Consider the following 19,736-nt stretch of genomic DNA (forward strand, 5'->3'; position numbering starts at 1 on the left):
TTAGGTAGGTCTTCTTCCACAGATGACCTTCGAAAGGGCATTCTATCTGTGGAGGGTCTTCCATCAATTGGACATTTATGAGAGGTCTTCTACATGTGGGAAAGCTTAAGAATATCTGCCTTGGAAGACCTGCCTTCATTAGGAGATCATTTACATATGGAAAACTATTAGGTCTTCTACGTCTTGTATATGTTGCTGATCTGTACATTAAGAGAGATCTTCTATAGACAGTAGACCAGAAGATCAATTTCTTTAAAAAAAATTAATAAAATGTTTTTAGAGATTTACCAAAGGTCTTCTTCAATTGCAAAAGTTTAAAGGGCCTCAAAATTATTTTTTTCTCAGTTATGAAAGACCTTTCAATGATCGTCCACCTTTAAAAATCTAAGGCATACGAAAAATACATTTTAAACCAACTTCCCGTACCATAAGTAAAAAATTGGTTAGCTCTCTTTCTTTATGAGGAAAATTCAAACGGCCTATCTCCTCAGGGATGTTAATTATGATTTTCATAGCAAGTCCAGAGACCTTCTAAATTTCATCGATACATAGAGGTATCTTAGTGCTCTATAAGAAGACAAAAAAGAAACAAAATATTAAAAAATAATAACAAATATAGTTTAAAACGCCAATTATACCTCTTGGTACCATTTCACATAGCCGGTGGCAATATGGGCACTTACCTTCTTAAAATATATCCTTCAACACTTTTCAATTTTAAAATATTTTTTTCCAATATTTAACAATCATTGATGATAACAATTAAAAAATTAGGACAAGGGAGACAAGGATTATTTGAAATAAAAAAATAGGAAATTATAATTTTAAAAATTAAAATTTAAAAATTAAAAAAAAAATAAAACATTTTTAAGTTTCAAATAATAAATCTCTTCTTCGACGTCGTTTCCCTTTGATATACCTACGAATAGGTAAATACCCCAAATTCTAGTAACTTATTTTTTTGCGCAGCTTCAAGGACAAACGCTGCTGTTGCTGCTGCTGGTCACGTTCAGTGCTGTGGTTGTGGCTGCTGCTGCTTGGATTGGCCAGCACCGAAGAGCTATATTTGCCACGTGGCACATACATACCTTGACTAGTGGGTGTGGGTATACCCGATGTAGATGCCGACGATGTCGAGGAAGCAGTTGAGGACTCTACCAAGTGGCCGGAGGTGGTGTGTCGCAGATAACGGGAACGAAAACTGCCACCGCCGGTTAGGGTGGAAGTACTGCTGGACGCTGAGGATGAGGAGGCGGCTGCTGTTGTTGCCGCCGATATGCTGGCCGATGAGGTAGCAGCAGCTGCTGAGCTGTTGTTGTTATTGGACGTTGTTTGATTGTTGTTGTTGTTGCTACTGGTTTTCCTTAGTAATTTGTTGTTGTACTCATCACATTTGTCCTTTTCGATGCGAGTACTGCTCAAGGAACGTTTGTTGCGTTTAATGTTACTGCCGCCGCCGCCACCGCTGCCGTATGGTAGTCCTGCATATGGACCACCGCCACTGCATGAGGAGGGTATGTGCGATGATGAAGAGCCGACACCCATGGAGGACCTTTGCGAATTTCGACTAAGACGATTTGTATCTAAATTATGATGAGACGGTGAGGGAGATGATGACGATGATGAGGTTAAAAAGGTTGTTGTAGGTAATGGAGGTGGTGTATGGGTGGATATGGCCAAGGAAATTTCATTATCAAGGGAGGGAGAAGGCGAGGAGGTGGTGGTAGGGGGGACATTAAGATGGATGATGTTAGAAAAATTAGATGTAGAGAAATTTGTGTTTAATTGTGTGTTTGGCATAAAATTATTATCAATGGGGACATTACTGTGGTTGTTGTTGCTATTATTGTTGTTGTTGTTATTATTCGAATGGCTTGTGAGATTTGAATTGTTGTTATTGTTGGTTGTGGACTTGAGGGTTTCTGCATCTGAGGAGGAATTTGAATGATTGGCCGAAACTGAGGTAGCTGTACATGAATTGGAGGAGGAGGATGAGATTGGCGGCGATTTTCTATTGTTGTTGTTGGCCATGTGGCCAAGGCGTTCTTCTAGCTTACTACAACTACTACTACTACAACTATTGGATTGGATGTTATTGTTTCTGTTGTTGTTGTTGCTGTTGTTAATGTTCATGTTGCTGCCGGCCTCTTCAAGGGTGCCACCAACTGGATTCGAATTGAAATCCAAATTGGCCGATGATGAACGTGTCGTCAAACCACCTGCAATGCCACTGCCGCCACCCAAAACCTGAGGCAAGGCTGAAACATCGCGATAATAACGAGCCGTTGTTATGGTACAGGGAGGAGGTGGTTGACCACCACCACCTCCATCATTATGGCGATGATGATAACGTAAACGTGAGCGGCCCCTCAAGGTCATGTGGTGAGTGGAGCTGCCACTTGTGCCCCCACCTCCTCCGGGGTGCACCAAACTTGATAAACGATTAGAACTCCGAGAAGGTGGTATTGTGGCACAAGACCCCACCATACCCGAAACAGCTGTTCCAACCACCGGATTTAAATCTAATAAAGCTGCTGTGGCCCTTACAATGGGAATTTTGCTTTCAATTCCAGATCCAGTACCACCACCACCACCAGCACCACTATTATTATTGGACGTTGCTGAACTGATGAGGGTATTTTGATAGGTTTTGGTTTGTTTGCTGAGACTAGTTGTTGTATTGTTATTGTTATTATTATTGTTGTTGTTGTTGTTGTTGTTATTGGCGGCAGTGACATTGCTGTGGGTGATTTGTTGCTGTTCGGCTTTGCGTAAATGCATTAGACCCATTCTATTGTGAAATGAAATTGATGTCCACCAATTTTGGATGTTGTTGCAGGGTTTAGTAAAACAGATCACCAAAGTTTAAATTTTTTGTTGTAGAAATCCATAGCCATGACAGAATTTCATTCACCATAGAAAAAAGATTCAAGAAGAAAAAAGTTACAAAAAAGAGAAAAAAGAAGAAAAGTTTTTATGTCGTAATTTTTCTCACCAGATTTTCATTCAAATGGAATTGAAGAAGAAGGAATAACACAAAGAGTTACGGGAACTATTTGAGTGTGGGGTTTTAGCGTAAATTATTTTGCGGAAAACATAAAATATGATGGAATTCGAAACAAAGTGTTCTGGATTAAATAATAAAATGGCATTATATTGAGTTATGTATTTTTTGGATTAGAAATTGTCTGGAGGCAAAATCTCACGAAAATATAAGTACAGAAAACTCCCTAATAAAAATAATATCCAATAGAGGCTCCAGATCTTGACAATTTTTAAGAGTTGTTGGTCTATTTAAAAAAAAAAATACGTTTTTATACCCCACAAAACTATGTTATGAGGGAAAGATTTGTAACACTTCAAAATAGCGGTCCTAGATTCACGATGAGCTAAGTAAATATACAAGCCGTGTGTTTCGGCCCATCTGTCCATGTTAATTTACAATCACTCTATACGACGCAATTGTTGCCCGATCGTCATGAAATTTAGCCGTTTATGCCCGGATCAGAAAATAGCCAGGATAGAAGATCATAGCAAACTTTTCCGGGTATAGACCAAAAATAGATTTTTTTTTGATTTTGCAGTTATTAGACAAGTCAAAGTTATGGCCTGATCAGAATCAGGGGTTAGTTCATAGAAAAAGTAACCAATATTGAGTGAAGATCGAATCCAGTCAATGGCAAATATTTTCGATGCGGAAACCCAATAAATCCAGCAGAATATAAGGTAGAACTAAAATAAAAGAAACGGGTATCGACGATTTGAAAGTTTATATCGCAAAGTAACTTAAATAGAGGGGTCAAGTTCCCCACTCTTCCAAATATTTTGAAATGTATGTATTAAGATTACTTTGTATCTGTTGATTTTAGTTATTGTTAACAATAAGAGGATTGTTTGTTTGAAAATCTAAACTCCCAAGCGAGGCAACAAAGCCCGTTTTGGTCCTTTTTGTTACTTTCATTTTAACAGCATCGTAACAAGTCAAATTTTTCTACAAACACATTTTCGGGACCGTACTTTTATTGATATATGCAAAATTCTCTTACAAGGCATCATTCTAGAAGGACGTCATCAAAGACAAGAGTATTCTTCATTAAATTTTACTAAAAGTCACCAAAGAAAAGGGGTATCTATTTCCATTACATTTCCAGAAAATATTTGTAAGAATTTTGCCAAAAAACAAGTTAGTCAGCCAATGTTCGACTATTTAAATATATTTTGACTTCTGTTATGATTATTCAAATTGTTGACCCTCTATGGAGTGGGTTCCGAAGGAAAGGGACTGGAAAATTGAGATTTGCCAAGTCTGAATGGAATCGAATATTACCAGGTACCAGAAGGAGTGGACCGATGGGTTAGTAGAAATAATGAGATGTGTGAAATATGAAGAGAACCGGATGCTTATCTCGGATTTTATGATCGTTTTGGTTATTCAAAATCTTAAACCTTATGTGGAGGAGTTACCTGGAGAAATGTTCTAATCTCTACCATTTATAACAGATCTTCTGTTGACGGAAGTATTGAGATGTGCCAAATCTGAATTGAATCAGATGTTAATTTCGTATTTTATGAGCTTCATGAATATTCAAAATGTTGACCCTTTGTGGGTGAGGTACCAGAAGTAGTGGACCGATATATTCTATCTCCGCACCAGATCCTGGGCTAATAAAAATATTGTGATGTGTGTAATTTGAAGACCATCGGACTTTTACATCACATTTTATAAGAATTATAATTATTCAAAATTTTGACCCTTTTGTGGGGGAGATACTGGATGGACTATATGGAAATATAAGGATTTGCAAAGTTGGAGCAAAATCGGATTATCGTTTCCTCTTTCTGTGCAGAAAATATATTCTTTGAAAATTTCGACCATTTGTTGGGGAGGTACCAAAAGGAGTAGACCGAGATGTTCCATCTTGTCGCCAGATCTTAGGTTACTAAAAATATTGTGAGGTGCGTAATTTGAAGACAATCGCACTCTTACATCACATTTTATAAGAGTTATAATTATTCAAAATTTTGACCATTTGTGGGTGAGGCACCTGACGTAGCACTGACGCAAATATTAAGATTTGCAAAGTTGGAGCAAAATCGGATTATCGTTTCTCTTATTGTGCAGTAAAATGCTTTTTTTTTAAAATTTCGAACTTCTGTGGGGAAGGTACCGTTATTGTTTATCTCCGAACTCGATCTAAGTTTGACAATAATATTACGATATACCAAATTTGGATCAAATCGGATACTCCCTTCGAGAGTTATTGTTCGCACTAGATAGGAGGCCAGACGGATGGGCGGACATCGCTAAATCCACTCCAAATGGCCTGAAACGAATTTGGTCCAAAGAGACCTAGGGTCTAAAACCGTTATTTCGATGAGGCACGTTTTGGCCGTATCAAATGATATATAGCCTCGCCAGCCATATGGCTGAGGGTTTAAAAGGGTCTGATAAAACCTTTTTTCCGATGGGGACATTTGGGCCAGTAATTACTAAATTTTTTTACGAACTCTACGTTTGATGGTGGTAATAGTTGTTCAAAAATATTGATATGAAATTGCACAAGAACATTTCATAGATTGATCAACACCATTAGTACCCACCAAATAGTCTGATGGCCCTTGGAAAAATATTTTTTGAAAATCCCTTGTAAGTGGTATAATCGTCCTTGAAAATTTTTTATTAAAATCCCCGATAAATGATGATAGTTAGCTGTGCTATGATCTTCTTCCCGATTAAAACAAAATCCAATTTTATAGACTGATGCTCTAGTTAAAAATCCATAAATCTACAATTTTGAAAAGCCTGAAATTTAACAGATTCAACATTTTAACAAAAAAAACTTATTTTTTGATCCTGATATTTCTATTTTTTCTAAAAGTGCTAGTTTAAGCCTTCGATAGTTCTATTTTTATTTATATTAAAACCACCTTCTTAAAAATCAAAGGAAATTCCTTACTAACAACTTAAAAGAATTTTCCGCAAAATAGTTTTTCTTTCTTTTGTAGGTGATAAATAAAACACTCACAAACAAGGCGACAACATATTGACAACAGAAAATGGACAAAACAAATGTGTATACAAGACAAGAGACAGAGAGCAATCAATTCAACAAGTGGAGAGGGAAAGGATAACAAAACACGAGCAACTTAACCATTAGAAAAATAATAAAAAAATAATACAACAGGTTTTTTGGGTGGGTGGAAAATTTTTTACATTGGTTTGTAAATTAAATTTTGTTTTTATTGATCATGCATAAAATCATTTATTGTAAAAAGTCAGTTATATTAAAAACAAAAATAATAGAGGATACACAGAATTTTGAATGGCTACAACAACAAAAGGTTATATATAAAAAATTAAAATCAGATAGAGGAGTGGTTATGATGCTAGGTTTTTACTTTACTTATATAATTTCTATACAAACTAATAAATAAATTGAATATTATTTTACAAAATAAACAATGTTGGTTAAATAGAATATTTATATATTTTTTTAGAATTTTCAATAATGTATATAAAAGTCATACATATAAAAATTAATTTGTGCATTATTACTGGTTTTATTGATTTTTAAATAATTTGTACATTTTCACAATTTATATTTTTTGTACAATTTAGCTGCTGCTTTGTGGGTCAATTTAAAAAAAATAGTTTTGAGGGAGATTTCATTAATAATATTATTGGTTGTTGGGGGCGGGGGTAGGTAGTGATGGTGATAATTATAGGCATTTTTCTGTTGCTACAAAACACCAGGTCATCAGGATTTAAGTTTTTGCATTAGACTTCGTACAAAGCTTAAGAAAGGGGAAGGGGGAGGGATGGCTTATTTTATTTTGTAAAATATTAACAAAGTATTAGGGTTAAATATGTTTTTTTTTTTTTAATTTTGTTAGTTAAAACTAAGCAAGAAAATGCTATAAATAAAGAAAACGAAAATTGCTACATGCCATAAAAAATGTTATAAAAGAAAACCAAAAAAAATTTTACTAAACCAAACAAGAAAAACGAAGTAGTTAATAATTTAGTACAGTGGAATAACAACACAAAAATAATGAAATTTTGTTGAGAAGACTTTCCAGGAGGCCTTTTATCTTGGTTAGATATTCATGTGGTCTTTTTTATGGAGAAGACATTTTAGAAGACATGCCCTTTCATCCCTAAAATACCTGTTACAATTATTTTATTCATAGGAGAAGAATGTAGAAGTTTTCTATTCAGATCTGTTGGGAGCCTTAGGTACATAGAAACGTCCATATAAGATCTGTTAAGAATCCTCTATCCATAGAAGATCAGCTTAAGATCTTCTATCCCTAATCCAAGAGATAATCTATTCAAATTATGTAAAAGGTTTTCTATACATAAAATACCAATTTGAGGATTTCAATTCCAAAGGAGCTTCAATTCTCAATTCAAGACCAGTAAGGTGTTTCAATTCAAAAAAGGACCTTTGAAATCTATCCTACCATCCCTAGATGTCCCTACATTTCAAAAAATTTTTTATTCGTATTTGGAAGTTTTCGACCTGTGTGATGCCTTAGGTTAATAGAAATGGCCATAGAGATCTAATTAAGAAACCATAGAAGATCAGCTAAAGCTCTTCTATCCATAGTCAAAGGTATTTTATTCCAAGAGATAATATTTCCAATTTTTTTTTAAAGTTTTACATTTATACATAAAGGATAAGTTTGAGGTTTTCAAGAGGCCTTCAATTCTAAAAAGCCCAGTAAGAGGCTCAATCCCAAAACGACCTTTGAAATTTTCTAAAAGACAAAATAAAATACATTTCCAAGGTTTTCCAAGAAGAGGTGTGATTTTGATATTCAATGAAAAATTAAAACAAGTAAAATAGTATCAGTTGGTTTTGCTGACAGATGTATACCCCCAGCCTTTCGTTAGGATTATTCAAACTGTTGACCCTTTATAGGGGAGGTTCCGAAGCCGTATACCAAATCTGAATGGAATCGAATTTTAATTTCTCGTTTGAAAATGTTGACGTTTTGTGTGGGAGGGAGAAACTCCAACTAAACGACGAGAATTAGAGTGGATTTTCTTCCACACTTTGGGCTAGAGCAGCATTATTCCACTCAGTTTTTCTTAATCGACTTGCAAATGTTTGATTTATACATCAGAATGTATTTTATTTCCACACCAAAAATGCTTCCGTTCTGCGAATTGTAAGTGTAACTGTCAGTTCAAAGAAATTTTGTGGAGCTCCTAAAAATATGCTATAAAAATTCTAAATATAATTGTGAAAGTCACTTTCCACATGTGTCGGGCATGTCTTTGACAATCGCCCAATAGCAATATCCAGTTTTAACATTTTGAGGAGATCCTAAAGGCAAGCTAAATATAAATTTGATAGTAACTTTACATATGACTCTAAAAAACAACCTCTTAAAAAAACGTGTAAGACTTTGGCCTGTTGGTCCTTGCAAAAATATTTTAAAGTCCTTGAAAAAAAATTCAAGTTTGACACCACTGATATTCCTCGAAGGAATATATTTAAAAAACCAAGTATATTCCCTGATTGTCCTTGAAATGATATATTTAAAGGAATATAAACGTGGATTCTTGGGTCAGATAGTCCTTCAAAAAATATTTTCAAAAAGTCCGGGTTTATTGGAAAAATATTTTTAAAATGTTCACGTTTATTGGTCGAATGGTCCTTAAAATATTTTTTTAAAAATCAAATTTTTTATTGGCCTGATGGTCCTTGAAAAAATATTTTTTAGAAATCCACGTTTATTGGTCAGATAGTCCTTGAAAAAATATTTTTTAAAAATCCACGTTTATTGGTCGGATGATCCTTGAAAAATTATTTTTAAAAAATACACTTTTAATGATTTGATGAACCTTAAAAAAATAATAGACAGGACATATAGACTTAAAAAAATATTTTTAAAAAATCTACGTTTTGCCATAAATCCGTCGAAGGCCGATCGAAGATATTCTATTGATTACTACCTACAAGTCTTTCTTTCATGGAAATGCTTTTAACAAACTTCCTAAAAAAGGTTTTTAAGGTCTTTCTTCCGAAGACTGAACCCTAGTGTTCCTTAACTTTCCAAGACCGATTAAAGATTTTCTACTTATAGAATACAAATTAGAAGACTTTTTATTCAACGATCTGGAAAATATCTCTTCCAAAAGCCCTCTAATCCATAGAAAACCGTCAAAATGTATTTTCGTCTATGAGAAAACCGATTGGTCTTCTATGAGAAGACCTCTTGGTCTTCTATGAGATGATCTCTTGGCCTTCTATGTGAAGTGATCTTTTACGAGAAGACCTTTTGGTCTTCTATGAGAAGATTTTCTGGTCTTCTTTGAGAATACCTTCCGGTCTTCTATGATCGTCTTGATATAAAAGATTCTTGTGAGACTTCTGACAATAAAAGACTCTTCTTACTGATCATATATCTCCATTACCGTCAACAGACCTAATTACAATCAACAGGCTTCCTATTCTTAGAAGGTCACAATATATCCATTGAGGATCCACCTCCTTTTCATTTCCTTCTTGTTAATACAGGTTTCAAAATCAATAATAACACAAATCTAAAGCTACCTAACAAATCCACTGTACCAAAATTCACAAATTTAAATATAATTAAAATTTAATATTCTATAAAAAATTGGAAAAAGGAAAAAAAAGAAAGAAAAAAGAACACGCAAGAATTGGCAACATGAACAAAAACACAATTGTAGAATAACATTCAAAGCATTAGGCCAATAACAAAAAAAAGTGGTAAAACTTTAAATTTAATTATTAAAAAACAGGAAAACAAAATTTTTAAAAAAATACATGATAAGAAGAAAAGCTAACATACTTTCTTATTCATTCACGCTTTTGGGCGCAGTTTGTAGGGAAGGGGATGTGGTTGGGTGCGTAGGTGGCAAACACGTTTTACGTTAAAAAGAAAACTTTTCTTGCACACGGTAGACTGGAAGACATTGAACGTTTAAAGCTTTGGCGGGTAACAATTGTTCTAGGGGTAGTAGTACTATTCATATTTTTGGATGTGGACGAGGAGGAAGGTGGTTTGTTTCGAGTGGATCTAAAATAATTGGTATTTTAATTTATTTTTTTTTTTTGGGTTTATTGTAATGGGGATAGAAGAGGGAAGGAAGATAGCAAACATTAGGGTAACAAAACAGGAAAGCAATAACAAAATAATCTTGTTTTGTCAAGTTTTGTTTTTTTTTTTCACACACGATCGCTAAACATTCGAATTTCAAAATAACAACAAAGATATTGAACTTTAAAAGGGTCAGTGGTTTTGGGATTATTTTGAAGTTGGTGTGTGTGTGTCGGGGGAAGTGTGGGTGGTTGGTTGGGGGGTTTCTGGTGAACTTACCGTTTACTATAAATGGCTAAACTGCGTGCCCGTGTTGTTATGGTTGAATTGTTAATACCCGATGCCGTTGTGGTTGTTGTTGTTGTGTTACCACTACCAATTCCTGCAGATGAAGATGATGGTAATGTTGTGACACCATTACTGCTGCTACTGCTGTTATTAATAATGTTATTATTATTGTTGTTGTTGTTATTATTATTATGGTTATTGCAATGATTGTTATTATTAATGTTGTTGTTATTATTATTATTATTGTTATTATTTAATAAATTATTTGCTGTATCATTTCCGGCTGCTGCTGCCACCGCTGAACTTTTACCCATTGCCAGAAATTGTCCACCTGCCGTTGCTGCTGTATTTGTAGGTAACATATTAACAATATTATTGTTATTGCGAAATGGCTGTGACCGGGCCCTGGTATGACGCAAAGGATTCTCGGTTTCACTGTAACAAAGAGCAATGGAAAAGGGGGTGATTAATCGTTGGTCTTTTATATTACATCAACAATTGTTTTTCTTTATGGTATTTAATGTAACCTCAATGTGGCTCAGAACATGTTAAAACGTAAAATAAGTTGTAAAGTATAGCCGACTTGTTTCGCAAGTTATGACAGATAAGAGTCTTGAAAATTGTAACCCTTTGCGGGGGAGGACCAGAAGGAGGGGACCGATATATCTCAATTTCACACCAGACCTTGGGTTAATAAAAATATTGCGATGTGTGAAATATGAAGGGAACCGGATGCTTATTTCGGAGTTAATAATCGTTTTGGTTATTCAAAACATTGACCCTTTGTGGGGGGAGGTACCAGAAGGAATGGTCTGATCTTTACCATCTTTATAGCAGATCTTGTGTTGATAGAAATATTGAGATATGCCAAGTCTAGATGGAATCGGTTGATAATTTCGGGTTTTATGGAATTTTGAACCTTTGCGCGGGAGGTACCAAAAGGAGTAGACCGATATATCCCATCTTCACATTAGATCTTGGGTTAGTATAAATAATGGGATGTGTGAAATATGAAGAGAACGGGATGCTTATTTCGGATTTAATAATTGTTTTGGTTATTAAAAACATTGACCCTTTGTGGGAGGAGGTACCAAAAGGAATGGTCTGATCCCTACCATCTTTAAAGCATACTTAAAATTGTGACGCTTTATGGAGGAGGCACTTGAAGGTGTGTACCGATATATTCCATCTTCACACCAGACCTTGCGTTAATAAAATTATTGGGATGTGTGAAATTTAAAGACAATCGGACTCTTACATCACATTATATTTATTTAAGAGTTGTAATTAATCAAAATTTTGACCCTTTGTGGGGAAGGTACTTAATGGAGTGGATCGATATTGTCCATTTTCGCACCTGACGTAGCATTGACGCAAATATTAGGATTTGCGAAGTTGGAGCACAATAGGATTATCATTTCTCTTTCTGTGCAGAAAATATATTTCTCTGAAAATTTCGACCCTTTGTGGGGGAGGTACTAGAAGGGGTGGACCGATATATTCGATCTTCGCAACAGACCTTGGGATAAAAGAAATATTGAGATGTGTGTAATTTGAAGATAATCGGATTCTTACACTAAAAGTTATAAATATTCAAAATGATGACCTTTTTTGAGGAGGTACTTGATGGATATTGTACATTTTCGCACCTGACCTAGCACTGATGCAAATATTTGGATTTGCAACGTTGGAGCAAAACCGGATTATCCTTTCTCTTTCTGTGCAGTAAATTATTTTCTTTGAAAATGTTGACATTTTATGGGAGAGGCACCAGAAGGTGTGGACCGATATGTTCCATCTTCGCACCAGACCTTGGGTTAATAAAAATATTGAGATGAGGCACGTTTTAGCCGTATCAAATAATGTATACTCTATGTATCCCTATGTCTGAGGGTATAAAAATCCTTGTTTATTGGTCTTTTGATCCTTGGAAAATATGGTTTAAAAAACCCTGTTTGTTGGTCTGTTGCTCCTTCAAAATGATTCTTTAAAAAATCCATGTTTATTAATCTGTTGGTCCTTGAAAATTATTCTTTAAAAAATCCACGTTCGTTGGTCTTTTGGTCCTTGAAAAATACGGGTTAAATATCGCTCGTTTATTGGTCTGCTGATCCTTGTAAAATACGGGTTAAAATTCCTCGTTTATTGATCTGTTGGTCCTTGGAAAATGCGGATTAGAAAATTCACGTTTATTGGTCTATGGTTCTTTGGAAATTTTGGTTTAAAAAATCTACATTTATTGGTCTATAGGTCCTTGGAAAATTTGGATCAAAAAATCCGCATTTATGGATCTATGGGTCCTTGGAAAACTTGGTTTAAAAATGCGCGTTTGTTGGTCTATGCATCCTTGGAAATTTTTTTTTTAAAAATGCACGTGTATTGGTCTGTTGATCTTTGAAATTATTATTTAAAAAATATACTTATTGCTCGGTTGGTCCTTAAAAAATTTGGTTCAGAAAATCCACGATTTTTGGTCTGTTGGTCTTTGAAAAATGCGGGTTAAAATGTCTCATTTATTGGCCTATTGGCCTATACTTAATAAATGCCTTCATCAACTGCTTTAAATTAAACCGTCTGGAACCAACTAAACTCTTTCGAATTGGGAAAATTTCGCTACCTTTCTACCAATCTCAAAAATGTAGGAAGAGCGAATGCATTGTCTCAACTCCATATATAAATTCCTTTGCGTGAACTACTCATCTTAACACTTTATATTATACGAAAAAAACTAAAAGCCTGGAAACAAAACTTACACTGTAGCACCTCCCGATCGCGAATTATGCTGACGTCGCATAGCCTTGATTTGATTAAGTTTATCACCCTGAGTTTGAGCATTTTTCTTTTCGATGGCCGCCTGGACCATTTTAACGGTTGATGCTATTGTGGGTCTCTGGATAGCAGCTGCCGGCTCATAGACCGAGGGTTTCTTTAATTTCTTTTCCGAGTAGAGAGGAGCACCGCCACCACTACCACCAAGAGCCGTCGTCTGTGACGTCGCCGCCGCCGCTGATGAAGTCGTTATGGAATTATTGCCAATTAACGATGGCTCATTATTGTTAATGGGCGGCGTACGGCGTATGCTAAAGAACCCTGCACCAAGTGGTGATTGTCCCACTTTAATACCCAACGAAGCTAGCGAGGCATTTGTTGTAGTCGTTGTTGTGGTGTTGGTGGTCGTTTCCAAACGTTGTTGTTGTTGCTGCTGTTGTTGTTGTATACTGGGTGACTTACGCCTTCGTGAAACAATAAATGTCGAATTAAGATTTGATGCCGTCGAATCCTCTTCAGTTTCGGTGACATCATTATCATTGTCACTGGCACTTGTTGGCGGTGTTATTGCACCATCTTTACTGCTCGTCAGTACACGGGAACGTGGTGTAGGGGTGGTGGTCGTCTTGGTGGTGGTGACGGTTACGGTATTACTCACTGCTGACGGTTTATTACCATTCTCATAGGAATCCAATGAGTCCAGTTGATTTGAATCGGTTTGATCTTCATGCAAATGCATGGTATCAACCTTTTGTGATATGCCCTTGACACGAGTCATTAAGAGTTCGGTATTATTTTCGGTGTTGACCAGTAACTGGCCAGCAGTTACGGGACAATTTTTGTAGACCAAACTGTAGATGCCGAATTTATGTACAGGTGTTTGTGAGCTGCTGCGTTTACGCAGGCGTTCGCCTTCGGACCAGAGCCAAGATTGTTTGCTATGAAAAAGTGAGAGAGAGAGTGAGGGAGAGATGAATTGAAGAATTGAGGGAGATAATGTAGCAATAGTTACTCACTCTTCCATCCACTGTTGCTGATGACCAATCACAGAACCTGGACGGCAAAGACGTAACCATGCAATAGCTTCCAGTGCTGAGAAGTTATAGTGTTTCATAATGTATGCGCCAATTAAACTTCCAGTGCGACCAAGACCAGCTAAAAGAGAAATAAATAATTGATGAGTAAAGATCATTATCTCTCGCTTAGGAGACAATAGGGAAAATATGTGATCTGGAGCACTACCTCGGAAATAAGGGCTGATTAGAACCATTATTTCATAGATAATAATAGTCGTGACGATTATATCAGAGAAAATGACCGATGAAGGGTATTACATCGGAGAAAATGGCCGATGAAGGCTATTACATCGGAGATAATGGTCGGTCAGGACTATTATCTCGGAGATAATGATCTGTTAGGACTATTATCTTGGAGATAATGGTAGGTCAGGACTATATCGGAGATAATGGTCGGCCAGGACTATTATCAAGGAGATAATGATCGGTCAGGACTATCTCAGAGATAATGGTCGGTCAGGACTATTATCTAAAAGATAATGGTCGGTCAGGACTATTATCTCGGAGATAGTGGTCTGTTAGGACTATTATGTCGGAAATAATGGTCGGTCAGGACTATTATCTCGGAGATAATGGTCTGTTAGGACTATTATCTCGGAGATAATGGTAAGTAAGGACTATCATCTGAAAGATTATGGTAGGTCAGGACCATTATCTGAAAGATAATGGTCGGTCAGGACTATTATCTGAGAAATAATGACCGTTACGGACTATTATCTGAGAAATAATGGCCGTTCTGGACTATTATCTGAAAAATAATGGCCGTTCAGAACCATTATCTCGGATATACTGGCCCATCAGGACCGATGGCCGATCAACACCATTATCTGGGAGATTATGGGGGGTCATGACCATTATCTGGGAAAAATTGCTGGTTAGGACTATTATCTGAGAGAAAATGGTCGACTATGACCTTTATCCGGGAGATTATGGGTGTTCAGCACTATTATCTAGGACATAATTAGTAGTACCGTTATCTAGGAGAAAATGGACCATTTCTCGGAGATAATGCCCGATAGGGACCATTGCCTGGGACGCAATTTCCGGCGAGGACAATTAGCTCAGAAATAATGGCCAGTAAGGACCATTATCTGGGAGAAAATATACAGTCAGAACCATTATCTGGAAGATAATGGTCGAATAAAGCAATTATGTTGGAGTTAATGCAGAGCAGGACCATTATCTGGGAGATAATGTCCGTCCAGGACCATTACTTGGGAGATAATGTCCGTCCAGGACCATTACCTGGTAGATAATGTCCGTTCATGACCATTATCTGGTAAATAATATCGGTTTAGGACTATTATCTGGGAGATAATGGCCTGACAGGACCGGAGAGAACAGTAATCTGAGAGATAATCGCCTGCCGGTTAGAACCTTTATCTTTGAGCATACAAGTCTTTCAGGACCATAGTTTTTTAAAAAAAAGTGCCAATAGGGGACCATTATCCTCAAACCAATATCTTTTTAGTACCATTTCTTCCGAGACAGTATCCTTTGGGACCCCAAAAATCTAAAAATCACGTAACATACCTTTACAATGCACTGCAATGGCGCCCTTTGTCGTTTCGCATATCTGCAAGAATTTCTTCAATATCAAATCGCTCGGCGTACTGCCATCTATAAAAAATAGATCCTTATGATCGAAACCGGCATTCTCAAAACTGGAGGCATGATAGACCTTGGCATTCAAACGGATTATCGTCGTCACGTTGTTACTGCGAAAATATTCGAAATATGTTTCGGGGGAATGGCAAGGATAACCGTTCGGCAGTGTTTTAGATTTTTGATGTGGCCCACAAAATGCAATAAATTTCTGAGGTACAATCCAATTGAAATCACCGTTTTCAACGCGTTCATAGTACTCATACTCCTCGGCATCGAAGTCCTCGAAATTGAAGAAACCCGCCTTCATGGCCTTCGAAATGGCATTGAGACAGTCGATCAGGGAGATTTTATAACCACTTGGACCATAGGAAGCATCACAGAAACGTGTATAGGCAGGTATATCGCCCACAACCAGAGGTCGATAGGCCTCTTCGGGGCTTTTGTTAAGGTAGATTATCTGCAAGAAAAGAGAGTCAATTGAATGTTTGAGTGATAGCATATGAGGATATGTCCTTACCGAAAATGCTCCTATTAGATATGCGGCATTCACCCTCTTTGCCGGATTCATGGACGTATAGTGTACGATTTTCTTACTGGCCAGCGTTTTGTTGCTCAATTTGGCATTCAATTTCTGACAATACCGATATAGCATGCAAATATTCAACGGCCCGAAATCATTGTAAAAATTCTCATAGATAAAATCATCATCGATGCTAAAATAATGTGTGCTGGGTGTGTTTTTCGGTTTGAAATTCTTTTTGAACGCCACAAAATATAAACGATCTGGAAGAAAGAAAATGAGGAAATTATTTAAAAAAAAAAAAAATAATAACGAATTATTTTTGCAAGGATCAAGAAACAAATAATTAAGTATTTTTTAAGGTATATTTTTCAAGGACCAAAAGACCAATAAACGTGGATTTTTAAGGAATATTTTTCAAGGACCAAAAGACAAATAAACTTGGATTTTTAAGGAATATTTTTCAAGGACCAAAACGTGGATTTTTTGAGGAATATTTTTCAAGGACCAAAAGACCAATAATCGTGGATTTTTTAAGGAATATTTTTCAAGGACCAAAAGACCAATAAACGTGGATTTTTTAAGGAATATTTTTCAAGGGCCAAAAGACCAATAAACCTGGATTTTTTAAGGAATATTTTTCAAGGACCAAAAGACAAATAAACGTGGATTTTTTAAGGAATATTTTTCAAGGAACAAAAGACAAATAAACGTGGATTTTTTAAGGAATATTTTTCAAGGACCAAAAGACCAATAAATGTGGATTTTTAAGGAATATTTCTCAAGGACACAAATACCAATAAATGTGGATTTTTAAGGAATATTTTTCAAAGACCAAAAGACCAATAAACGTGGATTTTTTAAGAAATATTTTTCAAGAACCAAAAGACCAATAAACGTGGATTTTTTAAGGAATATTTTTCAAGGACCAAAAGACCAATAAACGTGGATTTTTTAAGGAATATTTTTCAAGGACCAAAAGACCAATAAACGGGGATTTTTTAAGGAATATTTTTCAAGGACCAAAAGACCAATAAACGGGGATTTTTTAAGGAATATTTTTCAAGAACCAAAAGACCAATAAACGTGGATTTTTTAAGGAATATTTTTCAAGGACCAAAAGACCAATAAACGTGGATTTTTTAAGGTATATTTTTCAAGGACCAAAAGACCAATAAACGTAGATTTTTTAAGAAATATTTTTCAAGGACCAAAAGACCAATAAACGTAGATTTTTTAAGGAATATTTTTCAAGGACCAAACTACCAATGAACGTCGATTTTTTAAGGAATATTTTTCAAGGACCAAAAGACCAATAAATGTGGATTTTTTAAGGAATATTTTTCAAGGCCAAAATACCAATAAACGTGTTTTTTTTTAAGGAATATTTTTCAAGGACCAAAAGACCATTAAACTTGGTTTTTGTTATGGAATATTTTTCAAGGAACAAAAGACCATTAAACGTGGATTTTTTAAGGAATATTTCTCAAGGACACGAAATTTCAATAAACGTGGATTTTTTAAGGAATATTTCTCAAGGACACAAAATTTCAATAAACGTGGATTTTTTAAGGAATATTTTTCAAGAACCAAAGGCCAATAAACGTGGATTTTTAAGGAATATGTTTCAAGGACCAAAAGACCAACAAACGTGGATTTTTTAAGGTATATTTTTCAAAGGCCAAAAGACCAATAAACGTGTATTATTTGAGGAATATTTTTTAAGGAATATTCTTCAAGGACCAAAAGACCAATAACTTTGATTTTTTAAGGAATATTTTTCAAGGACCAAAAGACCAATAAACGTGGATTTTTTAAGGAATATTTTTCAAGGACCAAAAGACCAATAAACGTGGATTTTTTAAGGAATATTTTTCAAGGACCAAAAGACCAATAAACGTGGATTTTTTAAGGAATATTTTTCAAGGACCAAAAGACCAATAAACGTGGATTTTTTAAGGAATATTTTTCAAGGACCAAAAGACCAATAAACGTGGATTTTTTAAGGAATATTTTTCAAGGACCTAAAGACCAATAAACGTGGATTTTTAAGGAATATTTTCCAAGGACCAAGAGATTAATAAACGTAAATTTTTTTAAGGAATATTTTTCAAGGTCCTACGGACCAATAAACGTGGATTTTTTAAGGAATATTTTTCAAGGACCAAAAGACCAAAAAACGTGCATTTTTAAGGAATATTTTTCAAGGACCAAAAGACCAATAAACGTGGATTTTTTAAGGAATATTTTTCAAGGACCAAAAGACCAATAAACGTGGATTTTTTAAGGAATATTTTTCAAGGACCAAAAGACCAATAAACGTGGATTTTTTAAGGAATATTTTTCAAGGACCAAAAGACCAATAAACGTGGATTTTTTAAGGAATATTTTTCAAGGACCAAAAGACCAATAAACGTGGATTTTTAAGGAATATTTTTCATGGAGCAAAAGACAAATAAACGTGGATTTTTTAAACCAAAATTTCCAAGGACCAACAGAGCATCCAAAGTGAATTTTTTAAATCAAATTTTCCTAGGATCCATAGACCAATAAATATGGATTTTTTAAACCAAATTTTCCAAGGACCATCAGAGCATCCAAAGTGAATTTTTTAAATCAAATTTTCCTAGGATCCATAGACCAATAAATATGGATTTTTTAAACCAAATTTTCCAAGGACCATCAGAGCATCCAAAGTGAATTTTTTAAATCAAATTTTCCTAGGCAGTCTCTCTGTGACAGTCATTCTGTGCAGACGTACTTTTTGTGCTAGCAAGACCTTTGTATATTTTTTTCCTCAAAAGTTTAAACATTGCACTTTGTCACCAGATTTATTATAATTGAAACGGTGAATGGTAAATATTACCAACAAATTCAAACTTTTTTTTCGAAACCCGAACAAACGGACACATTCTACAACAACTCCACGTACCCACACTCAACTGCTGAACCAGCAGCATGAGTGTTGGCAACAACAAAACCACAAGTGCTAGTACCTCCAGCACTAACCATGTCAGAGACCTCGATTGGCAGGTAGTAAAATCCAATAAACGTCGAAGCGAAGATTCCCCAATTCGCAACAACACAAAACGTTTTGCATTAAATGACTGTCCATCAACAAGTGCAAATAAGTATCATCTACTTTTGAACAATGATGTTGAAGAAACGCAAGAGATAGAAGAAGTCGCTGAACCCAAACCACCACCTATAATCATACCTGATGTTGCTGATATCAAGAAAATGTTAGAGGATATTTCAACGATTATTATGCCTCAAGAATTTACATACAAATCAGTGAAGAATGGTCACGTAAGACTAATGACAAAATCCACAAGCGCCTATCGAACTGTTGTCAAATATTTAGACATAAAAAAGAAAATGTTTCATACTTATCAGTT

At 35.4% G+C, this 19,736-nt stretch overlaps 1 protein-coding gene across 2 annotated transcripts in view; it reads right to left on the reverse strand.

Moving 5' to 3' along the window:
- Window positions 1–874: 874 nt before the first annotated feature.
- LOC101893392 (uncharacterized protein DDB_G0283357) overlaps window positions 875–19,736 on the reverse strand; it is a 137,021-nt gene continuing 118,159 nt past the window's right edge. For both annotated transcript variants that reach the window (XM_059130319.1, XM_059130318.1), the window contains 7 exons: window positions 16,336–16,601; window positions 15,744–16,275; window positions 14,151–14,289; window positions 13,119–14,072; window positions 10,357–10,800; window positions 1,827–2,791; window positions 875–1,583 (listed from right to left, as the gene is read on the reverse strand). In XM_059130319.1, the coding sequence (XP_058986302.1) occupies window positions 946–1,583; window positions 1,827–2,791; window positions 10,357–10,800; window positions 13,119–14,072; window positions 14,151–14,289; window positions 15,744–16,275; window positions 16,336–16,601 (3,938 nt within the window). In that variant the 3' untranslated portion in view covers window positions 875–945. The remainder of the gene's footprint in view (window positions 1,584–1,826; window positions 2,792–10,356; window positions 10,801–13,118; window positions 14,073–14,150; window positions 14,290–15,743; window positions 16,276–16,335; window positions 16,602–19,736) is intronic.

Source organism: Musca domestica, unplaced genomic scaffold, assembly GCF_030504385.1.
Source record: "Musca domestica strain aabys unplaced genomic scaffold, Musca_domestica.polishedcontigs.V.1.1 72, whole genome shotgun sequence".
Taxonomy (NCBI): Eukaryota; Metazoa; Arthropoda; class Insecta; order Diptera; family Muscidae; genus Musca; species Musca domestica.